At 39.4% G+C, this 25,344-nt stretch overlaps 1 protein-coding gene and 1 pseudogene across 1 annotated transcript; both read left to right on the forward strand.

Moving 5' to 3' along the window:
* Positions 1–25,344, forward strand: part of LOC128318753 (uncharacterized) — a 57,747-nt pseudogene that overhangs the window by 18,440 nt on the left and 13,963 nt on the right.
* On the forward strand, positions 777–24,662 carry LOC117598112 (uncharacterized). Its single transcript, XM_053236680.1, has 8 exons — positions 777–795; positions 4,220–4,280; positions 6,347–6,379; positions 10,377–10,570; positions 20,128–20,282; positions 21,525–21,958; positions 22,068–22,273; positions 24,183–24,662. The coding sequence occupies exons 2-8, from the start codon at positions 4,250–4,252 to the stop codon at positions 24,366–24,368; spliced, it is 1,239 nt and encodes a 412-aa protein (XP_053092655.1). The 5' UTR covers positions 777–795; positions 4,220–4,249; the 3' UTR covers positions 24,369–24,662.

Consider the following 25,344-nt stretch of genomic DNA (forward strand, 5'->3'; position numbering starts at 1 on the left):
AGGACGACTGAGGGACTCATATGCAACTATTACAGAAGGTTCAAACGCTCACTGATGCTCCAGAAGGAAAAAACATGCATTAAGAGCCGGGGGGTGAAAGCTTTTGAACAGAATGGAGATGTGTACATTTTTCTTATTTTGCCTAAATATCATATTTTTTCATTTAGTACTGCCCTTCAGAGGCTACAGAAGATAGTTACATGTTTCCCAGAAGACAAAATATGTTAAATTTACCCTGATCTTCAAATTCAAAAAGCATTTTGTATGATCCTCTCATTTTGGTAAAATAATTAACATTTTGCAGATTCTGAGAGGGGGATGTAAACTTTTGACCTCAACTGTGTGTGTATATATATATATATATATATCTATATCTAGAAATCTGTGTCATGCTGCAAGGTTAATCAGTGTTGTACATGCTGTAAGAAGTATTGCCAATGTAACGCAATGGGTAAAAGCATTGCACTCCGGAAATGTAAAACAGGAAAAAAAGGAGTAAGCTACATACTGTTTCTAATGTTAAATAGACATTGCGGGCTTAGAAAAAGTCGCGGTCTCAGATTGCGCCAGCTGGTGGCGGTGAAGCGGCGTGGTGAGTTATGGAATTGTGCTCTCGCTGAATCTCGAGAGAGAATCAGCGGGAGTAAATGCGTGCTAACCACGAGTGCCGCTACTGAAACGATTCATTCATATTTTTCAGAATAAAGTCCACCTTAAATGTGCAACCGCCCTCTGTGAATTCATTATTGCACACTGGGAAGTGTTACACCAACTTACCTTGCATGAGCTTGAATGGTGAGTGCAATCTGTGGAACATATGTTAGAAATGTTAATGTCAGAAATAGATTTTTTACCAAATTTGAATAAATATACTGATCTTACTGATTTGAAATTTGACCAGTTAATTTATTTTGGAACAACTACATTAAATGTTTGCAAGTATACTATATTACACACAGTACTAATGTATCACTATTGTATAGGTTCAGTAGGGAGTATAATCTCTGTTTAACTTGATTAACATGCATCAAGTGCTTATCGATTTTATCAGTAAGACAAAGCAGTGGAGTTGATGTGGATTAATGGGGGATTAATGGGGGATTAATGGGGGATTAATGGGGGATTAGCGGCTTAATTAAAGTTAATGTCCCACCCATCTCGGGGCTCGGCCTCGGCCTCGGGGATCATTCCGGGTTTGTAAATATGACTTCCGATGTCCAATTTCTAATAATTCAGATAGCACGTGAGGGCACAATTATTTATTCTCACAGATGAATAAACACACACCCTTGAATTATATTGCCATTTGCGCCGCTCGCATCCGGCAAAGTTCATTTTAAAGTTCACTGTACATTAAACTTCTCCGCAGATTACATGTAAAATACAAGACAATTGTTTTCGACACAGATGCCGCTTGCTAATAACGGATGTTTGTGCAAATCGGTTCTTTAGCAAACTCAACTCTGTCAACTATATTAACAGTTAACGCGTTACCTCTTTAACCACCAGGACCGCAGACAGCTTAACAGCTCTATACTTTTCTGCAAAAGTAACTAAATTGACCAATAAACAAATATTTCATAACTTACCGTGTAAAAATCACATCAGTCAAAACCTATTCAAAACGTTACATGTACAAACTACTTAAATCTGACACTGTTTGCACTTTTACACCTTATAGCCTTTTGCACTACTGCCATACTGCTGCTATTCTGTATTGCATCTTACAATAGGACTCTATACCCAGAGCTACTCAACGTTTACATTTATTGCTTGTATTTTTGCACCCTTGGGAGGATATTGGATATTGTATATTGTATATAAACTGACTTCACTGTTTACATTTACTCAGAGATATACTGAACGTTTACATTTACCTGCAGGTATATCTGCACCTTTGGACGTATAGTTGTATATTTTACAGAATACACTGTTTACATTTACTTAGATGTATATTCATTCAGATGTTTACAATATATTTTTCACTCTGTTTGTTTATATCTATTTATTATCAAGTACACTGCTGTTACCCTCATACAAAATCTGTTCTATATGCACTGACTGCATTGAGCGTAAACACTTGATAAGAGAGAAGAGAAACGGTATTTCGATTCCTCTGTATGTGTGCACATATGGTGGCATTGGCAAATAAAGAACCTTGAACCTTGAACCTTGAATCAGTCTTCGAGAAAATTCTCCATTGCCTTCCTCTGCGCGCCAACTTCAGAACCAAGAGAGCATGCGCATAGATTGCCTGGCTTCGTGGAGTAAGTGTTACTTGCGTTTGTCATTTTTTGCATTAGTTCATTAGATGACAAAACACTAAGTAAATGTTACTTCGGCAGATTCATTTGAATTTACTTATGTATTTAAGCACAGTAAATGAAAACGAAACCTCAAGTAGCTTATTGAATTATACGTGACATTTTTAAATAAAAAGACAAAATAGGATTTGTTTGTAAAATATACTTAAATTATTCTGGCTTTATTTACAAGTTCAAAAAATCACTTTTTACAGTGTGGGAGAAGACCAGGCGTCGCTTCACCCTGTAGTTACTAGCCGTAATCGGTCTACGCTTAACTGTAATCCGGCTAGGACTCTATCGAATTTCCCTTCCATTTCTTTATGGATTATTTTATAGGATTTTTATATTCTAGTTTGTATTAGTTTTATTATTTTATATGTGATGATTTTATATGTTTTGATGATTTTCACATGTTTTGATTTATTTTGTGGGGGACTAAATAAAAAGCTACACCTTTGGGGTAAATCATTTTTTATTTTTATGTGGATTTTTGATTATAACGTTCCCCTCGACCGAACGGTAGAGTTCAGTTCACCACGTCTTTCAGTCAGAAATAGTGACTCAACATAGACACTAACACAGACACACTATTAAAGGCATCATTTCAAATCACAGCTTCCCACACAAGGTAGAAACAGTAGCGATATAATTAGCTGGAACACGACTCAGCATTCTGATGATCCGCAGGTGTTTCCTGCAGCCGCTTCTGTCTTTGCGGCTTCGGCCGCCTGACTGACACTCTGTCGATGGTCTTGTTCGGGCAGAGAGAAAGAAAACTAACAAAACAAAAACAAAAAGAGAGAAAGAACGGTACCAGGATCTGACTGCGTGAGGTTGATTCCCTCAAACTCTTCACGCACAACTTTTTTTAAAAGAGAAAACATGTCTTAAAAAAAAAGCATCATCTAAATAAAAGAGAAAATAACAGAAAGCTTACCCTGATACTCAGACCTCGGATGAACCTCGGCGTGAACTTTCACGACTAAAAATACACAGAGTATTTATTTAAATAATGTTTTTAGAGAGAAGAAACAACGCAAGTTCAACAAACTTTTTTTATTTATTTTTTTTCCGCGAACCATCTCGACGTTCTCGTGTTCCGGCACGAAGAGGCTAGAAAGACGCTGTTACTTATCTAATGCTCCTAAACCCTTTTCCCCAATCACCTGTTCCTTCATTTCACCGCTCGGAGGAACACCACCTGTCCACAACCGGCCGGAGCTCGTGCGCGCCCGTGGGAGCAAAAACAAGGGCTCATGGTACTTATATAAAATATAAATGAACTTTATTTCCAATTATTCATTACACCACGGGGGAAAAGGTTTTTTCACAAATCAACGGGCCTTGCTCGAGGATCCACCAGCTCCGTATCCGCAGGAACCCAGAGCCTGAGTCACCCCTGTCCCATAAATAAACTGTGCACAGCTGTTATATGAAGGGCAAGTGCAATACATTTCTCCCGCTACATTTAGTGCAATACACTGTGCAATACATCCGCGTATTTATACTCATATATCTATCCCCACATCCGTGTCGGTGTTTGTGCGTGAATACTCTGTCGCTCTTAATGTCTTTTACCGCAAACAAGCTGCTTCTGAATTCCGTCGTATGTCTCCTGCACTTTTGGTTTAACGCGAGCTCCACTTCTGCAAAAAACAAAACAAAACAGAGCGTTAACAGAAGCTTTTATCAAAATCTTATAAAGTTAAAAATCAAAAAATGAAAGATCAAAGGGCAAAGAGGGATGTAGGGGGTGGGGGCTTTGTGACGTGGAGGATTCTGATTGGACGAAAGGGGCGGGGCTTTGTGACGTGAGGATTCTGATTGGATAACATCTCACCTAGAACTGTCAAAATCCAGTGTGGCGAAAGGTGGATAGATCCTCTCTCTCACATCTTTTCTCATTTTTCTAGAGTCCTTACAGTTGGATACTTGGCCAGTGAATGTTCATTAAAAACATGGCTAATAGCACAGGTAAGACACTTTCCATTTGAAACTCCTTCATTTAGCCTGAAATAACAGTTCTGTGCAGAGGTGGACAGTGTTCAAGTCTTTTTACTCAATAAAAACACATTTTCAAATATCTGTAGTTTCTACTTTGGAAACATTTTACTACATAAAATTTAGATAAAACCTATAATTCCTTTTGCTCCACTACATTTCATAAATACATGTTGTTTTTATACCTTTAATACTTGAGTACATCAAAACTCTAGTACTTCCTTACATTTAACGGGGTTGGATCAAAGTCCGTTCACGGAAGTCGTGCCACTCGGTGGCCATGTTTGCAACGTCTCTGGCCAGTTATTGACGTCATACTAGCAAGACGTGAATGGGGAAGACTGCTATTTCTAAACAACAAACCGCATTTTATTGTTTTTTTTTGACAGAATTTAAAAATTATCTAAATACCATCTCATTGTCAGAAAATAAGAAAGCAAGAAGAACTGTTTCATTTTGCAATGACTTTAATTTGTATATTGTAATTGATGGTTAAATGTCTTACCCTCAAGTTCTTATGTTTTTGGCTTATTTTTTTCCTACTTTTTCTCTTGTAATCTTTAATACTTCTTTGATTTCAGTTGACATAATGTATATTCCTGATACTTTGTGTATTATGTACAAACATCTTTTAAATATCAACTCTGTATTCTTGTCTTGCAATAAAAATAAATAAATAAATAAATAAAGACTGCTATTTCTACAATCACCAGCTAAAATCCCTTCAAACAACATATTTATGAACAACATTTAAAACTGACATCGACTGTACCTTAACATTTGTTTCTGAAGCTTAGATTGAGCTTAAAATCACCTTTTTCGAGGTCGCTTCAGTTACTGCGCATGCGCACAGACTGACAAGCACCTCACGAGAACCCCGCCCCAAAGAACCGTCAGTCTTCATCGATGGACGATTGGTGGTTTTTACTGGAAAGTGAGACTTCCTTTGCTAGAGCGGCCATATTGAGTGTTGCATTCCCTCAACCATTAATTGTAATGACAGTGGCGCATCTTGTTAATATTTAGTAGCTTTGGTTAGATTTGAAGGGGTTGGCTTGAGGCTTCCCTTATTTAGTCAAACAAAACTTTGTTGCTGTAAAAGCTCAGTTGGCGTGCCCCAGTGTGCCACCTAAACAAGATTTTAGTCTGTTACTAACCTAATCACAGAGTATTGCAGTGTTTATTATAAATCATTTATCTGTGTGGGTCATTATTATTATTTTTAATATAAGTGCCCCATAATCTTTAATCCAAACCGGAAAATGCACTTTTTCATGGTGATCCTTCTCTGATGATGTCAGTTTGATGGCTTGGGCAGAACATCCGTTAACTCCTGCCATTTCAAAACAAACCCCTGTTTTTCTACCTCCAGTCACAGAATATAGAAATAAGAAACATTGCATACCTGGCAAGAGATGAGACACAGCAATGGTGTGGGAGATCTGACTACAGATTCCCATTGAAAATAGAGAAATATGGTGTTTCATGAAGAACACACAGCACTATGGGGTTCACGTGCCTGTACAGAATCCCCCTGAATCTTTTGCAAACTTCCCTTAAATACCCCTTGCTCCACATGAAGACATGATTAACATGAAAAGGGACCCTGGACCTGATCAGGTCCCAAGTGGGTGTTTAGATGAAAGACCCCAGGAAGGACACACCCTCAAAATCAACAGAATATCCTTAAACTCTCAAAACTTTATGATGATCTGCTCTACTGTTGACCAATCGCATCAAATGCCATGAAACATGAAAATATAGATTGTTTGTGTATGTAAAATGTGGTGTTTTGGTGTGGAAACCTTGGCACAGACCTTACAGCATTGTGCTGCGTTGGGCTGATAAACAGATATAAGAAGACAATGCTGCAGTGCATGCTGCTCATTTAGAAACCCTGATGGTAGTCTCTTTTTTGGTAGTTATGTTAGCACCTGAATATGTGCTATTTGTAGCTATAGCTGTTCATTTCACTGAATATGTATCTGTGCCCTTTGAAAGTGTTTGATGCCACTCTGTATTTTCTCTTCTTATTGCAGAATCCTCTGGAGAGCTGATGAAGGCTGAGTTAGGTATGTTTATTCTGAAACAAAGCAAACACAATCCCAAAAGTCATCGGTAACACTTTATAATAACTTTCATTAATAAATCAGTAACAAACATTATGTAATGCTGAACGGATCATTAGTTAATATATATTCACAGATCTAGAAATATGAGATAATGTGCTTGTTAATGTTTACTAATGAACTTATTAAACATTACCTAATGATTAACAGATCATCATTTAATATAAACTGAAGAAATGCTTACAAATGTGTTTAAACTTTCAATTCATATGATCATGCATTTTTAAAAAAATCTTCAAATGATTCTGACAGATGGTTTACAATGATTAAAAGCTTCATTAATAAATCATTACAAACATTATATAATGCTTAACGGATCATTAGTTAATGTTTACAAATGGAATTAAACTTTCAATGCGTTTTAAAAATCTGCAAATAATTTTAACAGAAATTATACAATGATTACGAGTTTATTTGTTAATGTACTTTTGAATGCTTACAAATGCTATTAAACTTCATTTCACATATTAGCTAATGCTCATTTTTACATTTACAAATGTTGTGAAAATATAGCTTAATTATTCATTTTAAGCACTTCACAAACTATTCATGTTAATATAGTCATTAACTCCTAATCACAGTCTGTAAAAGTCACATATTTGGTCTTGGTTTGTTGTGTAGATTTCTACTATTTGCACATCTTAAAACATTTATTAATTATTGGTTAATGTTTTTGCAGTACCCAATCTAAAGTGGAAACTATTCATCAATTGTAAATGTTTATAAACATTTACTAATCATTATTACCTTTATTAGCAGTCATTGTGGTGGCAAAAAGTGTCCCAAATGACTGGAATTGACCCTATTTTTCACATATTTACAAATCATTTATTAATCATTTGTTCATGTTTTAGCAGTACCCAATCTAAAGTTGAGACTATTCATCATTTTTAAATGTTTATAAACATTTCTTCATTTTTTTGTATCTTTATTGCCACTGGACTTTTATCTGGCACTTTTATCTGGAATTTTCTGGAATCCTGTAAGGAAATAAGGAATAATACTGCCTTCATGTGCTATCAAAATTTCCTACTTCCAATTTCATAAGTCCTGATTACAAGCTTGTCGCATTCAAGTGCTTTGCTGTTGGAAAGAATAGGACTCGTGGAGGACGCCAGGTTTCCTGGGAAAATCATATTAAAGCCAAAATCGTAGATATTTAAGATATTTAATTTTGAATAAAATATAGCATCCCATTCGTTGACAACCATGTAAACATTCACAGAGCTATCTTTATAGTTAGCTTGTTGACGATTCTGGATTTTCAGTCAAATACATGCTGTTTTGCTGTGTATAAAACATACAAAATGCTTGGAATGGTTATTGCACTACTATGTGCATGACTTTAACATTAAAACAAGGTGATGTTGTTTTGTGGGGAAAAAAAGCATACCTGTCCCAGCAGCAACTGTTTTCCCCTCCGCCATGTTTAAAGTTTATGGCCTGCACAGCTCAGAAACTTGGCTATAAACATTATCTCAGGGTTTCCCAGTAGGAAATATGACAAAGGCATTCATGTCCAATTTCCAACTAGAAAACTCATATTTACAATAAATAAATAAATAAATAAGTAAATAAATAAATAAATAAATAAATAAATAAATAAATAAATAAATAATTTGATAGCCTGTGAAGGCAGCATAAGATAGCATGAAGGAAAAAAGGCATGAAAAAAGCATGAAGGAAAAAAGAGCACTAGCAAGAGGAACATAGCATTAGCACTAGTCAGTCTTGATAGTTTTTTTTTTTTTTTTGGTAAGATTTTGGTTTAGCTAGTGAACTAGCTAGTCAGATGTGTTCATTAACCTTTAAGCATTACTGCTTGCTATGCCAATACGACAATATATGCTGGTGACGATATAAAGTGTAAATCGATTGAACTTTTTCTATATCATTTATATATCGTCGTGGTATGCAAATATATCTGTGGAGCTTTTAGTGGGCAGGAGTTATTGACACTTCAGAGCGATAAAGAGACATGGATAAATGAGAAATCAGCAGCTTTCTGTGTGTGTACCCCAAGACAAAGATAACTATAATGCTAATAATAAAGATATAAAGTTCAAAAAATTGTTCTAGGCCTAGGGCATACTCACACTAGGCACAGTTGCCTTGTACTAAAGCCTAAGCGCGATTGTCCTTTGGCTAACAGACATATATCAGAGGATTATTACAGAGGCAGCTGAGGTTAATGGTGGAATTTGCAGCTTTACTCGCAAACTACAATACCTGTTCATCAATAAGATGAGAACCAGAGCCATTATAAATCTAAATGTACTCGAATTAAATTAATTGAAAAGTGTGATATCCAAGTAGTGATAAAGATTTTTGCTGTCATAATGATAACAATAGCGCATACAAAAATAGTAAACTAACTGTTCCATGCTCCGGCTCCATGCATCCGTACTGCACCCGAGCCACCTCCTCAAGCGGGCCAGGGCATAGTTAAATGAGCCACACTGGGCACGGTACAGAGCAGTCTCTCTTGTGAAATGAACTGGACTTTAGGGGTCAATTGCGCTCAAGCACAGATCAGATCCCCTAGTGTGAGTACATCCTAAATCTAAGTGAATAGCAGATAGCACACCACAACTATAACCATAACAGCACAACAAATGATGAACGATCAAAACATTGACAGCCAATCGGAATTATTTCTGCTTTAAAGAGCTTGAGCATTTAAAGTGACAAATGACACAACTGCATTGTACACTTAGAATACACTAATATAGTTATCTTTATAATTATCGTTATTGGTGTAAACAGGCCTTAATAGTGTTACTTCACTGGATGGCCAATTTCACATGTATTTTCTGTATTTTCAAAATACAAAATACTGTATTTGTATTTAAATACATTTTCCCACACAGTATTTTGTATTTGTATTTAAATACATTTTCCCACACAGTATTTTGTATTTGTATTTAAATACATTTTCCCACACAGTATTTTGTATTTGTATTTAAAGACATTTTCCCACACAGTATTTTGTATTTTTATTTTAAATACATTTTGATGTATTTGTGCCCATCTCTGTACACGAGATGTGAAACGTTTTGAGCTTGTCCACTACCTTCCAGAGGTAGTCGAAAACGCATTTGACCGGATTGTGTTCGTGGTGTAGATGCTCATGTGGTCGAATGCGTTCAAACAGCCACAAAAGACCGCCTACTCTCCGCCTACAGATATAATGCGTAAACATTATGGAAAGCGCGCAAGCCAGACAGGATTTCAACATTTTCAACTAAGAGATAAAAGTTTGTTTTGGAAAGGATAAACGTATCAGGCGCAATGTTCTCTCACCATTCTGGATTTCTAACACACATTGCAGAAATGAAAACCGCTGCTGTCACTATGTTTTTCTGCTGTCTCCGGTCACGTTTATATGTAAATTGCATGCGCCCATTCATTTGCTTACCCATAAATCCTCCCCTCCAAGAAATCAGGACAGAAGTGGTTGAAAGTGGACAAAAGAGACGGATTAAAACACCAGGTGTAAACATGTATGTGTCTCCTTCGTCCACTTGTGATCCGATTGACCAAAATGCATCTTAATAACAGTGTAAACAGGGCCTTGGAAATAGGGTGAGTTCCCTTTAAAATGTTATAACAGTGGTTCTTGTGCCAGTTCTGCAGGGACCCCTAGTAGTGCATATTTTATCTCCTTACAATAAAAAAAAAACAAACATTCTGGGTTGTGTTCAACCCATGGCTGGGTAAATATTGGACAAAACACACATCGGATTATAAATGTAACCTATGCTGGGTTGCTGTTACCCAGCCATGGATTGAAAACAACTCAGCATTTTTCAGAGTGTATTGATTTAATTAAAACAAGTTCAAACCAAAACAGCCTTTTATGTGTACAGTATCCTTTTTCATCCATTAGCTATTGAATGCCAAAGGTTGTTAACCATCACAAATGTTTGAAATATTTCAGAGATTGTCGACGACAACTCTATAGTGAGAGCCGATTTCATTCAGCAGCTTCTTCCATCTGCGGAGCGAACGGCTCTCCTTTATCGCCTGACTTTCCTGAGTCTGGGAGGATTCCCAAAGCTGGAGCGTCTGATCAGAAATCAAGCTATTGAAACACAACTGCTGTTCGGATCCTCTGAAGCTGTTCTGCTGAAGGTATGAGGCCTAAATTCTTCATAACCATCAATGCCAGCTATAAGAGCTGTCCGGTTGGCCCTCTGATTTAAATGTTTATTCAAAAAGAGTCTTTCCCCCTTTAACACTTCAATCTACACACCCACTGCTATGGATGGCTAACATATATGCGTTATTAGTAAGGCTAACTGAGACTTGTCATAGCACTTGCATATCATTGCTCTTTTGTTGATTTTGATTGCTTCCATTGTCCTCATTTGTAAGTCGCTTTGGATAAAAGCGTCTGCTAAATGACTAAATGTAATGTAGATGCAATCTGATCTCTTCAGTTCTGATTTGGGCCACTCCCATTGTGGTCCTTAAACAGATGTTTTGCATTTTAAACTGAACAGTCTGAACAGCAGAAACATTACTTTTTTTTAATTGAGGTTTTTTGATAAACATTCCAACAGAACAATGAAAAATATGAAAGAATGAAAGAAATGAAAAATGAAAGAAATGTTCTCTCTTGCAGCAAAAGTTAAGATACTGAAAAGTCTTTTATGATGTTTATTCGAAATACCACCAGCAGGCATACCTAGAATAAATGAACAGGGATCAACATCTATATGCATTCCCGAGATATTGCCAATGTGATCTGCAATTTTCTTCCAGTATAACTGAATTTTGTGACAAGACCAGATACAATGACTATAATTACCAACTGATGTTTTGTATTTAGAGCAGTAAGGGGAAAATTTTGGATTCATCTTATTTCTGATATAAGGGCTGATATGTCATCGCTGTATTATTTTGAATTGAATAGCACGTGCTCTGTTACACACTGATATTCTCTTAGCATAATCCCAAACTGAATCCCAATCTTCGCTAGAGATATTCATTGTAAAGTCGCTTTCCCATAACTGTCAAAGATTCTCTGTGTCTCCTGGGGGGGTCAAACTCAACGTAACATAAATACGAGATTTTTTTTTTTTTTGCCTTGCATCCTCTAACAATATTTCTTCAACTTTAGATATACAATTATCATTATACAATGTGGTCTTTTTGCCAATAAAATCCCTTCGCTGAAATTATGTCTTGAAAGGTTACATTTTGCCGATAACTGTTCAAAAGACAGAAGTGTAGAGCCCTCAAATATGTCTTTCAGCCTCACAATACCTAAAGAGATCAAGAGATTAAACCCAGAATCGTCAGAACCAGGAGGAAAATCAGGATTATTTTGAATTGGTGTAAGAGCTGAAGTAAGATGAAACCTACCCTCTAGCTTGCGAGACTGCACCCAGGCCTTAAGAGTGTTCTGTATGATCGGGCTGTCATATAGAGCTTTTAACTTTTTAGGATTGCTAACAAACAAGAGATTCTGAAGAGGGCACAAAGCTTGTGAGGCTTCAAGATCAAGCCAAATTGAACATGGATCATTCTTTAACCAGTCGGCCACAAAACGAAGCTGACACGCCAGCTGATACCATCTAATATTGGGGACATCTAAACCACCCTTACAAATAGGAAGGTTTCCTTTTACTCCATATAAAACAAGATAGCCAGCCATTAAGCTCCTTAATAACTTTGCTAGAAAGTAAAATAGGCAGCATCATCAAAGGATACAATAAACGAGGCAAAACGTTCATTTTGATTATAGCTATTCTCCCCAACCATGATACGGGAAGAGAATTCCATCTCTGTAGATCACTATGAATTTTCTCCAAAAGAGGAGCAAAGTTGTTTTTAAATAAAAGTTGGAAGGAAGGGGTTATATGAAGCCCTAGATAGGTAAAACCTGATATGGAATATTTAAAAGGGAAAGAGGAGAGCATTTGTATTTCTGAGGTGAGACTACCCAATGGTAAAGCAACAGATTTTGTAAAATTTATCTTATAACCAGAAAATTGCCCAAAGGAGTTTATAACGTCTACCAGTCATGGAACTGAAGTATTTGCAAAAAAAAGTAGAATGTCATCTGCGTAGAGTGAAATCTTGTGTTGCCTGCCATTTATTGTGACCCCTCTAATCATTGAATCACATCTTATCATTTCTGCCAAGGGCTCAATGGCAAGGGAAAACAACAGTGGCGAAAGTGGGCAACCCTGCCTTGTGCCCCTACCCAGAAGAACATTTTTAGATCTGAGGCCATTAGTGGTGACGGCAGAAGACGGTTTATTGTAGAGCAGCTGCACCCACCTCAAAAACTTGTCCCCAAACCCAAATTTCTGTAAAGTATAAAATAAATAGGGCCAATCGACACGATCAAATGCCTTTTTGGCATCTAAAGAAATAACTAAAGTGTCAAGTTTTTGTTTCTGTGAGATATTTATAACATTTAAGAGTCTCCTGACATTATGACTAGAACTCCTTCCTTTAATAAAACCAGTCTGATCCTCACAGACTACGATTGGCTTTTTGTGTCAGCAACAAATCCAAAGAAGTCCTTATATTGTATATTCTTTCAAGTATTGTAGAATCTGAGGTTACACTAAATTAACTGGGGTTAACTGTTCCAGTAGAGTTGATTGAAAGAAATATTTTAAGTTCTGTATGAAAAAAGGAAAGAAAAGCTACATCCTTAAGTAAGCTAGTGTTAAATCGCCACCTCTTTGTTTGTTGTGGGGCTTCCTGAATTATTATATCTAAATATACAGCGGCATGATCTGACACCAAGATGTTGCCCAATGTGCAACAAGACACTGATTGCAAAAGCAACTTATTAATTAGAAAATAGTCAATTCTTGTGTGACATTTGTGTGGGCCAGAATAAAAGGTAAAGTCCCTTTGTGTGGGGTTTAAAGTTCGCCAAGCATCCAAATAATCCAATTCCTCAAAGATGGCTATTAGTGCCTTTGACTGCTTTGTATGAGTGGGATTTCTAATAGGCCATTTGTCCATCAAAGGGTCCATCAGACAGTTAAAATCCCCCCAATTCTAAGTGTTTCTGAGGAATATACAGAAAATTTAGAAAGGGTTGATGTGAGAAATTCGGGGGAGAAATTAGGAGGAAAATATTCATTTAGTAGTGAAATCTCTTCCCCATAAAGGACCCCACTAAGATGAAGATATCTGCCAAATCTGTCTTTTTCAGTCTTTAAAGCATTAAAAGGGATGTTACTAATAAGTATAGCAACCCCCTCTACTGCTAGTTGTGAATGATGAAAAAAAGATTTAACCAATCCAGTTGTGCTTTAACTTTAATATACATCATCGTCCAGATGTGTCTCTTGCAGTAGAGCAATGTCTACCCTTTCCTTAATAAGAATAGACATAACCCTCCTTAATTTCAGTGGCCCATGCAATCCCCTAACATTCCAAGTACATATTCTTAATTTATTACCCAGCATTAAAGTATAGAGAAATACAGAGATACGGATCTGCTTCTTCCTTTAGATATATTAGATGTAAATAACACCTGCTGCCATGCACGAAAGAAAAATAGCCTGCCTGAGCTTCAACAGTAAACATTATAGCAACTATTGTACAAAAAGAAACAAACTCAAAACATTTAAAGAGGGTATTTCCCCCATAACAAGGGGAACGATGTGCAATAACAAAGCGCTGTTCAGCGTAACAATAGGCTTTTGCTGCATCTCTGCGAGAGTAACGTTACGGCTACAACAGACACTGAACAACCTGTAACCACTTTAACGCAACCTGCCTCACTCATTAACGAATTAGAGTACGAAATAAAACTTACAGGACAAATATTATTTTGGCAACATGACACATAAGGTAGGCAGGAAACAAGAAGCTCCAATTAATGATTTTGGCCTAACTAATATCATCTGGTATAGTTCAGTTCCATTCAACAGAATGTGTTCCCTTCAATGTTCAGTTAGTCGAGTCCATAAATGCCTGGACCTCCTCGGGGGACTCGCAAACTTTATCAACTTTACCGATGGTAACTCGCAGTTTAGCTGGGTAGAGCATGACATACTGGGCTCCCATCTGCTGTAGCTTTTGCCGCACCGTGTAGAACTCCTTTCGTTTGCGTTGAACAGCTGCAGAGAAATCCTGATAGAAAGATATTTTACTGTCGTTGTACATCAGATCTCCTTTTTGTGCCACGTGTCTGCTGGCGTCCACAACCCGCTGCTTAACTTGAAAGTTGTGGAACCTAACAATGAGCGGACGAGGCCTACCCCTGGCATCAGCGTTCGGCAGAGAGATGCGGTGAGCTCGTTCCAATTTGAGCATCCCTGACCTGGTTTCAATGCCAAGGAACTCTGGCAACCAAGTCTGAAGAAACGTGGTCAGGTTAGTACCTTCAGCATTTTCAGGCAGACCGATGATGCGTAGATTTTTCCTCCGACCTCAATTTTCTAAATCATCCAAGTGATCGGTAAGTGAAGAACCTTGGCGCGTGAGAGTTTGGAGCCGCACATTTGCTGTATCGACTGATGATTCGACATCAGTAATTCTGTTCTCGGCTTTGTTAAGTCTGCCCGTCGTTTGTTCAAGTTGTTGTGAATGGGCTTGAATGGTCTGTGCAAGCGACCCCAGCTTATCATCAATCACCTTCGTGATTTTCTCAGTCGTCTCCTGCAGCGCTTTGGATAACGCTGGATCGAGCTGTCCAATATTGTCACCCATGTGAGGGTCTTCGCTAACCGCATCCGCAGGCGGATCCTTTTTCTCGAGTTTCTTCACTGTTTTCAGCATTTTCACAAAAGAATCAGGCCAGAAAGTTTCTAATGACATAATATTCCAAGCTGCATCACCAAAACTAACTAAATTACGTACTCAACTGATCAAATGATGAGTTTAATATTGTGTGAGGCAGGAGCATCAGTAAACGTGTCCACCTCTCATGCCGCCATCTTGGCCCCCCAGCAGAAACATTACTGAAATGATTACCTGAGCGCTCTGCCTTAAGAGTAGCCTAGTCTTAACGCAGCTTAAAAAAGATATTAATTTATAATAAATTTATAAACATTTATTTTAAATTATATTTATCATTTATAATAAAATGATGAAATACATCTCTAGTACTTCCCTTAGTTTCAGGTAGCCCAAAGCTTCTTGTTGCAAAGCACAAGACAGTACAAAACAGTACAAGACAGTACAATGACCACTGGGACAGACAGTGAGCATAGTAAGTCCCAGTGCAGCGCTGACCAGTACACAGTTCTGTTTAAAGTGAACCTAGTGACAATAATGCAAATAGTACAAGAGTACAATAAAAGTAGCTGAAATAGTGTAAACATAAAGAGTGTGTGTGAGGGGTGTGTGAGGTGTGTGTGTGAGGGGTGTGTGTGAGGGGTGTGTGGGGTCGTCCACAATGCTGGTGGCTTTGCGGATGCAGCGTGAGGCGTAAATGTCTGTGATGGAGGGAAGAGAGACCCCGATGATCTTCTCAGCTGTCCTCACTATTCGCTGAAGGGTCTTGCAATCTGAGACGGTGCAATTCCCAAACCAGGCAGTGATGCAGCTGCTCAGGATGCTCTCGATAGTCCCTCTGTAGAACATGGTGAGGATGGGGGGGTGGGAGATGTGCTTTCCTCAGCCTTCGTAGAAAGTAGAGACGCTGCTGGGCTTTCTTCATTATGGAACTGGTGTTGAGTGACCAGGTGAGGTTCTCCGCCAGGTGAACACCAAGAAACTTGGTGCTTTTGACGATCTCCACGGAGGAGCCGTCGATGTACAGCGGAGAGTGGTCTCTCTGTGCTCTTCTGAAGTCAACAACCATCTCTTTAGTTTTGTCCACGTTTAGAGACAAGTTGTTGGCTCTGCACCAGTCCGTTAGCCGCTGCACCTCCTCTCTGTATGCTGACTCGTCGTTCTTGCTGATGAGCCCCACCACGGTCATGTCATCGGCGAACTTGATGATATGATTCGAGCTGTGCATTGCTACACAGTCGTGAGTCAGCAGAGTGAACAGCAGTGGGTTGAGCACACAGCCCTGTGGGGCCCCAGTGCTCAGTGTGGTGGTATTGGAGATGCTGTTCCCGATCCGGACTGACTGAGGTCTCCCAGTCAGGAAGTCCAGGATCCAGTTGCAGAGGGAGGTGTTCAGGCCCAGCAGGTTCAGCTTTCCAATCAGGTGCTGAGGAATGATTGTGTTGAATGCTGAACTGAAGTCTATGAACAGCATTCGAACATATGTGTCTTTATTGTCCAGGTGGGTGAGGGACAGATGGAGGGTGGTGATGGCGTCATCTGTTGAACGGTTGCGAATTGCAGGGGGTCCAGTGAGGGGGCAGCAGGGTCTTAATGTGCCTCATGACGAGCCTCTCGTAGCACTTCATGATGATGGGTGTAAGTGCAACGGGACGGTCACTTGAGACTTCTTTGGCACGGGGACGATGGTGGTGGCCTTGAAGCACGTCGGAACAACGGTGCTGCTCAGGGAGGTGTTGAAGATGTCAGTGAAAACATCTGCCAACTGGTCTGCACATCCCCTGAGCACCCTGCCAGGAATGTTGTCTGGTCCAGCAGCCTTCCGTGGGTTGACTCTGCATAGAGTCTTCCTCACATTGGCCGTGGTTAGACACAGCACCTGGTCATTGGGAGGAGGGGTGGTCTTCCTCGCCGTCACGCCATTCTGTGCCTCAAACCGAGCGTAGAAGTCGTTCAGCGCATCTGGGAGGGAGGCATCACTGTCACAGGCAGGTGATGTTGTCCTGTAGTTGGTGATAGTCTGGATGCCCTGCCACATGCGCCGCGTGTCTCTGCTGGCCTTGAAGTGGCTGTGGATTCTCTGAGCGTGTGTGCGCTTTGCCTCTCTGATGGCCTGGGACAGTTTGGCCCTCGCTGTTCTTAGGGCCACCTTGTCACCAGCTCTGAAGGCGGAGTCTTGGGTCCTAAGTAGCGCAGGCACCTCTGCAGTCATCCACGGCTTCTGGTTGGAACGTGTGGTGATGGTCTTGGAGACAGTGATGCACTTGCTGATATAGCTAGTCACTGATGTCGCGTATTCCTCCAAGTTGGTGAAGTCGCCGTCAGTTGCCGCTTCCCTGAACATGTGCCAGTCAGTGTGTTCAAAACAGTCCTGAAGAGCAGAGATGGCTCCTGCTGGCCAGGTTTTCACCTGCTTCAGACCCGGTTTGGAGCGTCTGACTAGTGGTCTGTATGCTGGGATTAGCATAACAGAGATGTGGTCTGAGTAGCCGAGGTGGGGGCGGGGCTCCGCCCGGTACGCGCCGGGGATGTTTGTGTAAACAAGGTCCAGCGTGTTCTTCCCTCTCGTTGCAAAGTCCACATGCTGATGAAATTTAGGGAGCACTGACTTGAGATTTGCATGGTTGAAATCTCCGGCAACAATAAACAGTCCATCAGGGTTTGAATTGTACAGCTCGCTAATAGCCCCATACAGTTCACAGTCTTTAGCGTTAGCGCTGGGGGGAATGTATACACCGATTATGAGGACAGTGGTGAATTCCCGTGGTAAATAAAATGGTCTGCATCTAACAGTCACAAGCTCCACCAGCGATGAGCAGTAACTATAAATTAGCACCGAGTTCTTGCACCATTACGTGTTGATGTAAACACACAAGCCGCCGCGAGCCTTACCGCACAGAGCTGTGTTTCTGTCGGCTCAAAACGAGGCTAGCCCGTCTAATCCAAAGATTCATCAAAATTAGCAAAAACTGGATTTACAGATAGAGCTTACTTCAGGCCATCACAGGAAGGAAAGTGCAGAGAAGGCAGAACCAGCTGAGAAGGCAAAGTTAGAATACCACACGGAATCAGCAGAGGAGGCGGAGCCATGGAATCGGGTGGAAAAAATTGAGAAGCAGTCTAAAAAAAGTGTGATCGATGCATGAAGATAATAATAATCCAATTGTTAAACTTAAACATGACAGCTTTGTATCACAAGACAACACAGCAACGCACAGCTAACAGAAGAATGTCCCTAGGTTACGTCTGTAACCATAGTTCCCCGAGGGAACGAGACGCTGCTTCGAACAACGCTTTAGGAATGCCTCTGCGTGACGTATGGTTACAGACGTAACCTAGGGACGTTCCCCTTCAGGAACTTAGCAGCGTACAATTTCCTCATGGAGGGAGCCCTTTGGTCCTGAGTGGTCGAATCCCACACTACGCCTAGATAAGTGGTCCTCTGTACTGGAGAAAGCACACTTTTCTTTGTGTTTAGTCTTAACCCAAATTCTTTCATATGGGCGAGAACAACATCTCGATGTCGAACCACCATCTGCTCTGATTGAGCTAAAATCAACCAGTCGTCGATGTAATTGAGTATGCGGATGCCCTGGAGTCGCAGTGGAGCCAGAGCAGCATCTACACACTTGGTGAAAGTGAGGGGTGAGAGTGCAAGAGCGAACGGAAGAAACAGATATTGGTAAGCTTTGCCCCCAAAAGCAAACGTCAGGTACCTCCTGTGCTGAGGAAGAATGGAAATGTGGAAGTATGCATCTTTCAGATCTATCGTGACAAACCAGTCCTTGGACCTGATTTGAGACACGACTTGTTTGAGCGTGAGCATTTTGAACTTGAGTCTCATGACTGAGCGGTTCAGCAGACGCAGATCTAAAATGGGACGCAACCCTCCATCCTTCTTCGGAACTATGAAGTACCGGCTGTAGAACCCGGACTATCTGTCGAGAGGAGGGACCACCTCAATGGCCTCCTTCCTCAAGAGAGTATCTACTTCTCGTTCTATGACCAGGGCCTGCTCGGGGCCCACCAGAGTGGGAAACACCCTGTTGAATAGAGGATGACGAGACCTGAACTGAATCTTGTAGCCTTTTTCTACGGTATGCAGGACCCATTGAGACACATTTGGCAGAAGCTTCCACGCTGCTAGATAGTCTTCAAAGGGAATCAGTCTCTCGAGACTGATCTCTGGTGTACTTGGGGCTGTTCTAGAGACCTCCTTGGAGGTAGCGAGCCAACCCAGAACCGCTACGTTTCCGGGCGGAAGCTGAGAGAAGTGCTTGCTGGAGACCGCTGTGCCCTGAAGCACCAGGGGTGGCAGGGTTGTCAAGACGATCTCCTGAGGGCACTAAGGAGAGACGGGCACTGTATGATGAGGTGTACACTGCTCTTCCCTAGATGGGCCTGCCCTCAGAGGTCCTGACCTCGCCGTGAGCGTGGCGAGGGAGAAATCACTGGAACGCTGCCGATTGTTTCTTGGCCTCCTGGAACCTGTCGACGACTGTATTTACAGCGTCGCAGAACAGGCCAGTCAGCACTTTCGGGGCATCCAGGAGAAAGACCGTGTCTTTTTATTTAAAATTAGACAGGGTCAGCCACAAATGTCTCTCCGTGGCCACCAGGGCTGCCATAGACCGCCCAATTGCTCTGGCGGTCTCACTCTCAGAGGCGTTCCCAAAGCGTTGTTCGACGCAGCTCTAGTTCCTGAAGGGGAACTAAGGAGTACAGGTACACTGGACAATATTTGGACTCAAACATGTCACAACGAGCTAGAACAGGAAGAGAAAACTAGAAAATAAGAAATTACCACAATTAGTCATGACGGCATCACATAACTTCAGAAGTTACTATACTGTTATGATTCGCTGTACTGACAGGTGATGTTTTTAATTGTTTACTGTTATGTAGTCACTGTGAATTGTCATGACTTACTAGTCTATCACATGACTAACTTGGTGATTGATGTTTTCTCGTAGTGTGTCAGCACGAGTTCCAACCTGGTCAACTCCCTGTTTCCAATATTGAAAAAAGCTGTCGAGAAGAACAAACCCGGTTTGGCAGTGAGGTACCTGATGAAAGCCAAAGAGTGGATCGCTGACATCATAACACAAGTGGATGGCATAGTGAAGAGGTGAAAATATTAGTAATATCTTATAGGAACAATATGTGCCAACTTAATTCAAAGGGGAAACACATGGGTGATTTTATAATTGCAGGTAAATTTGATGTCCAAAGTCGTCTTTTTTTTTTTTCTTGTTTGTTCAGATGGTGATTACTTTTAAGTATTCAAATAATTTGTTACTCAGGGTCATGGATCACAAGATGTTTCAGGTCATAACAATAATATATTTTTTGTAAAAAGTGCCAATGTATATAGGTATATAGGTGTAGATCATATAGAAATTATATGTGTAAAGTTACTGTTTGAGCATGAAAAAAGAACAGAAGGGAGGTCTTCTCTACATTAGTAAGCACCCTTCTTTTTTATTCATTTAGAAACCAAACATAGCTGTACTGATCAGAAATGCACAACAGTTCTGCTCTATCTTTATTGATAATAGGATTTATTAGGCACTTTCGCACCGTGTAGTTCTAGGAACTCAGTTCTAAGGCCTAGCCAGCAGGGTGGTTCCTAGAGAACCAATTTCTCCCTCGGACCGTTTTCCTGGTTGCATTCGCACCGGCAGCAGGAACTCTGAAGCGGCCGACAGTGACGTTTTTATTCATGGCATTTACAAACGTCAACAACCGGTGAATGGAGGACGCAGGGATTGGAGCTGTTTTTGTTGCGTGATAACGGACATGTTATGTAAACGCATAGTTTACGCCATTGAGATAGCAAGAAAATCTGACTAAATCTCCTATGAAAACTTGCAGTGTTACATATCATAGAGGCTGAGAAAAGAACACAACGCTGCAGACAACAGGTAAATGCCGTTATCGCTGTTTTCCATGTTCGTGGAGTAAATAATTTTACATGTTTTTTTAAAAATCCCGGGTAGCCAGTGTTTCGTGTGCGTTTGGCCAATCAGCGTACACGTACGTCACTGGTAGTTCCTGTAGAACTGTTTTAGACCCTACTCTGAAGTAGGAGCTAAATTAGTTCCCCCAAACGGAGTTCCTAGAACTAAAACTGTTTCTAGTTCCTGTGGTGCGAACACGCCAAAAACTAGGAACTTCCACCAATAGTTCTAGGAACTATGAAAAGGTTCCTCCGGTGCGAAAGTGCCTATTGAGCTGTTGTATAGAATCACATTTGTGCATCATAATAAGTCTTCCTTAAGAAAATTGTTCATTGTCTTGAAAATGAAAATGAAATCCAGACCACATCGCTGTATTCAATTATTTATTAGAAATGCACTATATTATTCAGGTATGATCAACACAACCAAAGTGTGAAAACATGCACCAGTGACGTGTATCAAGAACAAAAAGAGACCGAAGAAAAAAAAGAGAAAAAATCTGATGAGATAAAGGGTCTGGAGGATGCTCTGGCCAAGCTCGAAGTGGATCTGAAAAAAATAGTCGACAAAATGGAAATAAATGAGAAACATATTCAAAAAACAAATCATGAGCTGGAAGACTTCCTCAGAAGATTTAAGGAAAAACATGCCCACTGGACTGTGAAGTTCCTTGACTTTTTTAGAGGCTATCCAGATGCTATGAAGGATCCTAGTGCCATTGCTTTGGATATAACACTGAAACAACTCGACTCTGAGAACAGCAGTCTGCGAAATGAAATGTGGAGCATCAAAATCAAGCAGACTGATCTTCAGCTGCAGCTGGCCAACTGTAAAATACGAATGGGTGAGAGTCTGTCTATGATTTTATTGTTACAAACATACAGTAAATGCATCTGCATGCATGTTATGCTCTTGACATGTTCTTCACAATGATCTCTCATAAATCATTCCAGGTGAGATTCCTGACCCTGACCACCTGAAGGAAGTCCAGCGGTGTCTTTCTCAAATCCAACAAATTCTGGTTGATCTTAAAAAGTTTTGGGAGAAGGTGGATGTTATTCTGCACGCGCTGAAAGATAAAACCTTTGTTGGGGAGGAACTCGTTGACATGGAGGACATGAAGGATGAGTTTCTGAGCTCCATTGAGGATGCAGGAAAGGTAAGTTAGACGCTGAGCAAATGTTCCTGATGTAATTTGATTATGCCTTTCATGAATTCTCTGAGTTCTCACTTTCATTTCCTATGTTGTTTTTTGTTTATCCATAATATACTCTGATTAATAGTGTACACCTGATGCTATATTTTCCAGAATCCAAAGCAAAGAGTTTTGTAATCTCAAGCAAGACGCTAGTGTATAATCATTGAAAGTTATTACCATCTTAACTAGAATCAGATGTGGATGCCGTGTGACTTTAAAGTCTGTGTGACAGGAGAAAAAAGATAAAAATAAATAAATAAATGCACAGTTGTGCATAGCATGTTTGTTATTCTAGACAAATCAGAAAACAAAGTTTTTTAACAAGGAGCCCTTAAAGTACCAGCTGGTTCAGGTCAGAAGTGACCGAGGAAACAAACAGTATGGTAGTGTTGTAACATTATCCCCTTTTATGATTTTATTTTATTTACATGTTTATTTAACTTCTTTGCCATTCATTTGCATATGCAAATGAGCATATTTATATAACCTCAAGACTGTGAAAATCTACACTTCTGTAAATTACATACAAGACAAACTGTAGGAAATTGTCATGTATTGGGTCAGATTAAAACCATCTGGTGACAAAACACAACATAACTATCAAGTCAGATCAAGTCATGTTGTGGCAGTAATGCCCAGTATATGGCTATAATGTCCTTTTTAGGCACCTCTTTTGTGTTACTTCTACATTTTATCACAAGTTATGCACTTGAATATTCATTTAGACTTTACGCTTTATTTTGACTAGTAGCCTAGTAACTGAATAGTTTTATTCTGCAAATCATTTTCTGCAGTAATGCCACTTTATGCCTAAGGCCCATTATCCCACGGTCTTATACAAAGATTCTGCTACATAAAAACTACAGTAAGCATCTACACATTTATCAGTTTAAAAAATTGTATTGGGACAGATTGCTGAAATATGATGAGAAAAAAAATAACATGACTTCAAAAACGTGACAATAATGCCCAGTAGATGGATTCTGTGCAGTAACTGCAGTCACCTGTTGTGTGTTGAATCTAGATATCATCACATTTAATACATTTAGAATTGATTCAAGTATTACATTATTTTTGTCTCATATTTAGCCAACGAGGACATTCTCCCTGTTTGAGAGACAGACTGTGATCGACCAATCAGGGTTCCTCATTGTTGTTTATACATGCAAACAAGGGTCATTTGGGTTTAAAAGAGACTCAATACAACAAATTCATTTGGGAATTCTATTTATTTCATAATGTGAAGTACAGTTAAAAGGTTTCCTTTATTTTATTGTGATTGCCTTATCTTTCTCTACATTGATTGCATGTAATAAATAATTTTTATTACTCTAAGATAAACATTCTGGGATTTATTAAGGTTTTACAGGCTAACTGTACATTTTGGAGGCACCGCCATAGACATTTCTACTGCTTTTGAGTTATTTAGTAATAGAAACCATAGATGAATTTCCAGCCTAATTCTCAATCTATCAGCTGGGACATCAGGCTCCTGTGCGCCAACTGAATAAACAAATACCAACAGGAGGGGTTATTTTCCTTAGAAAAAGGCATTGCTTCATAAAATTGAGGTTAAATCGTTGGAGACACATGGATGACTTTAATGATGTCTTTACAACCATTCTTGGCTTTGAAAGTTGTAGTTGCATAGGCTGAGTTTACATTGAACTAACCCTTTAAAATCATCATGAAAAAATGCAGAATTTTTTGGTTTTTAGATTTTTTTTCCATGTATCATTACAGTGTTTTTTTTAATTATTCATCAGTGCAGCTCATTACTGAAGTTGAAACTAGTTCAATTATGTCCATATATTTTATAAAATATATTTTAGTAAATGTGATTAATGCTGACATGCCTTTTATCTTTCAGTACTGGAAGAGATTTGGTATTTGCTGTCAGAGAGCTCAGGGTGTCTTCAGTGTTCAGGCTAGAGATGCATATAAATTCCTGGAGATCAATCCGTCTTCGCTCTCTGAGGAGGAGAGGAAAAAGGAGTATTTGTCTATAACAGAGAAGCTGAAGAAAATCAATCCAGAGCCGTCTGTCACTGAGTGACACCCAGATCTGATGCTTCCTGAATGCTCCTTACACAAATCAATGCATACAGCTTCTCTTGTCATTTTTCGTAATGCTTTGTAATCTTTACAACTGCTCTTGAACATGTTCAATTACAGTTCCACATATACATGTTCTTGAATAAGCTGATGTTAGGAATATTATTTGGATCAATTTATGGCTATCTCTTTCAAAATTGCTTTGCATTTTTATTATGCTATATACAGATCTTGTGGTCTGGTCACATGATTAATGTCGATGTCACACAATAAAGAAAAAAGACATGAAACATTTCATTGTAGCCAAATCCTTAAAAAAGCCATTTCTAATGCTTCAGTGTACAATACGTCAGGGATCATTACACTTCTGCTTCCATCCATAAATCATGTTACTAGCAGAGACAAAATATGTGTTGATACCTTCTCTAGAACACAAAAGAAAACGAAAATGCAGTAGGAATTGTGGAATTATTTTTAACTGTAATGCAATATAAATATAACTCTTGTCTAAATGAATTCACTACATTTAGTATTCGCAAATTTACAACATTTAGTATTAATCAGAAAGTTAAAGGCATTTTGTAATAAACCAAGAATTATTTGGAGATGCAAGGAAATGCAGTGAAAGTACATTTGAAGTACTGTATTATGTAGCTCATATGCTATGCCAATTAGGCTCTGTGGTGTTATGAACCAATTAGTGTTGAAGACGCTTCAAGTGATGGTTTATAAAAAATAGTAAAAAAAAAAAAAAACAGTGAAAATAATTTGAATGCCCATAAGCAAAACTAGGAGCATGAAGGTTGTGTATTGTCTAGCAGCCAATGAGATTAAGAAATGCAACTGAATAATATTCTCCATAATAGCCCCGTCAAGGCTGTAGGCTGTCCTAAATATTTGTGTGTGCTTGTGTGTGTGTGTGTGTGTGTGTGTGTTTGAATGTAAATGTCAATTTTGCAGAGTTTAACCTTAAGTAA

Source organism: Pangasianodon hypophthalmus, chromosome 9 (assembly GCF_027358585.1).
Source record: "Pangasianodon hypophthalmus isolate fPanHyp1 chromosome 9, fPanHyp1.pri, whole genome shotgun sequence".
Classification (NCBI taxonomy): Eukaryota; Metazoa; Chordata; class Actinopteri; order Siluriformes; family Pangasiidae; genus Pangasianodon; species Pangasianodon hypophthalmus.

Coding starts and splice junctions, on each gene's coding strand:
- LOC117598112 (XM_053236680.1), top strand. CDS start 4,250: ATGTTCATTAAAAACATGGCTAATAGCACAG. Junction 4,281..6,346: donor AAACATGGCTAATAGCACAG/GTAAGACACTTT, acceptor TTCTTATTGCAG/AATCCTCTGGAGAGCTGATG. Junction 10,571..20,127: donor CTGAAGCTGTTCTGCTGAAG/GTATGAGGCCTA, acceptor GTTTTCTCGTAG/TGTGTCAGCACGAGTTCCAA.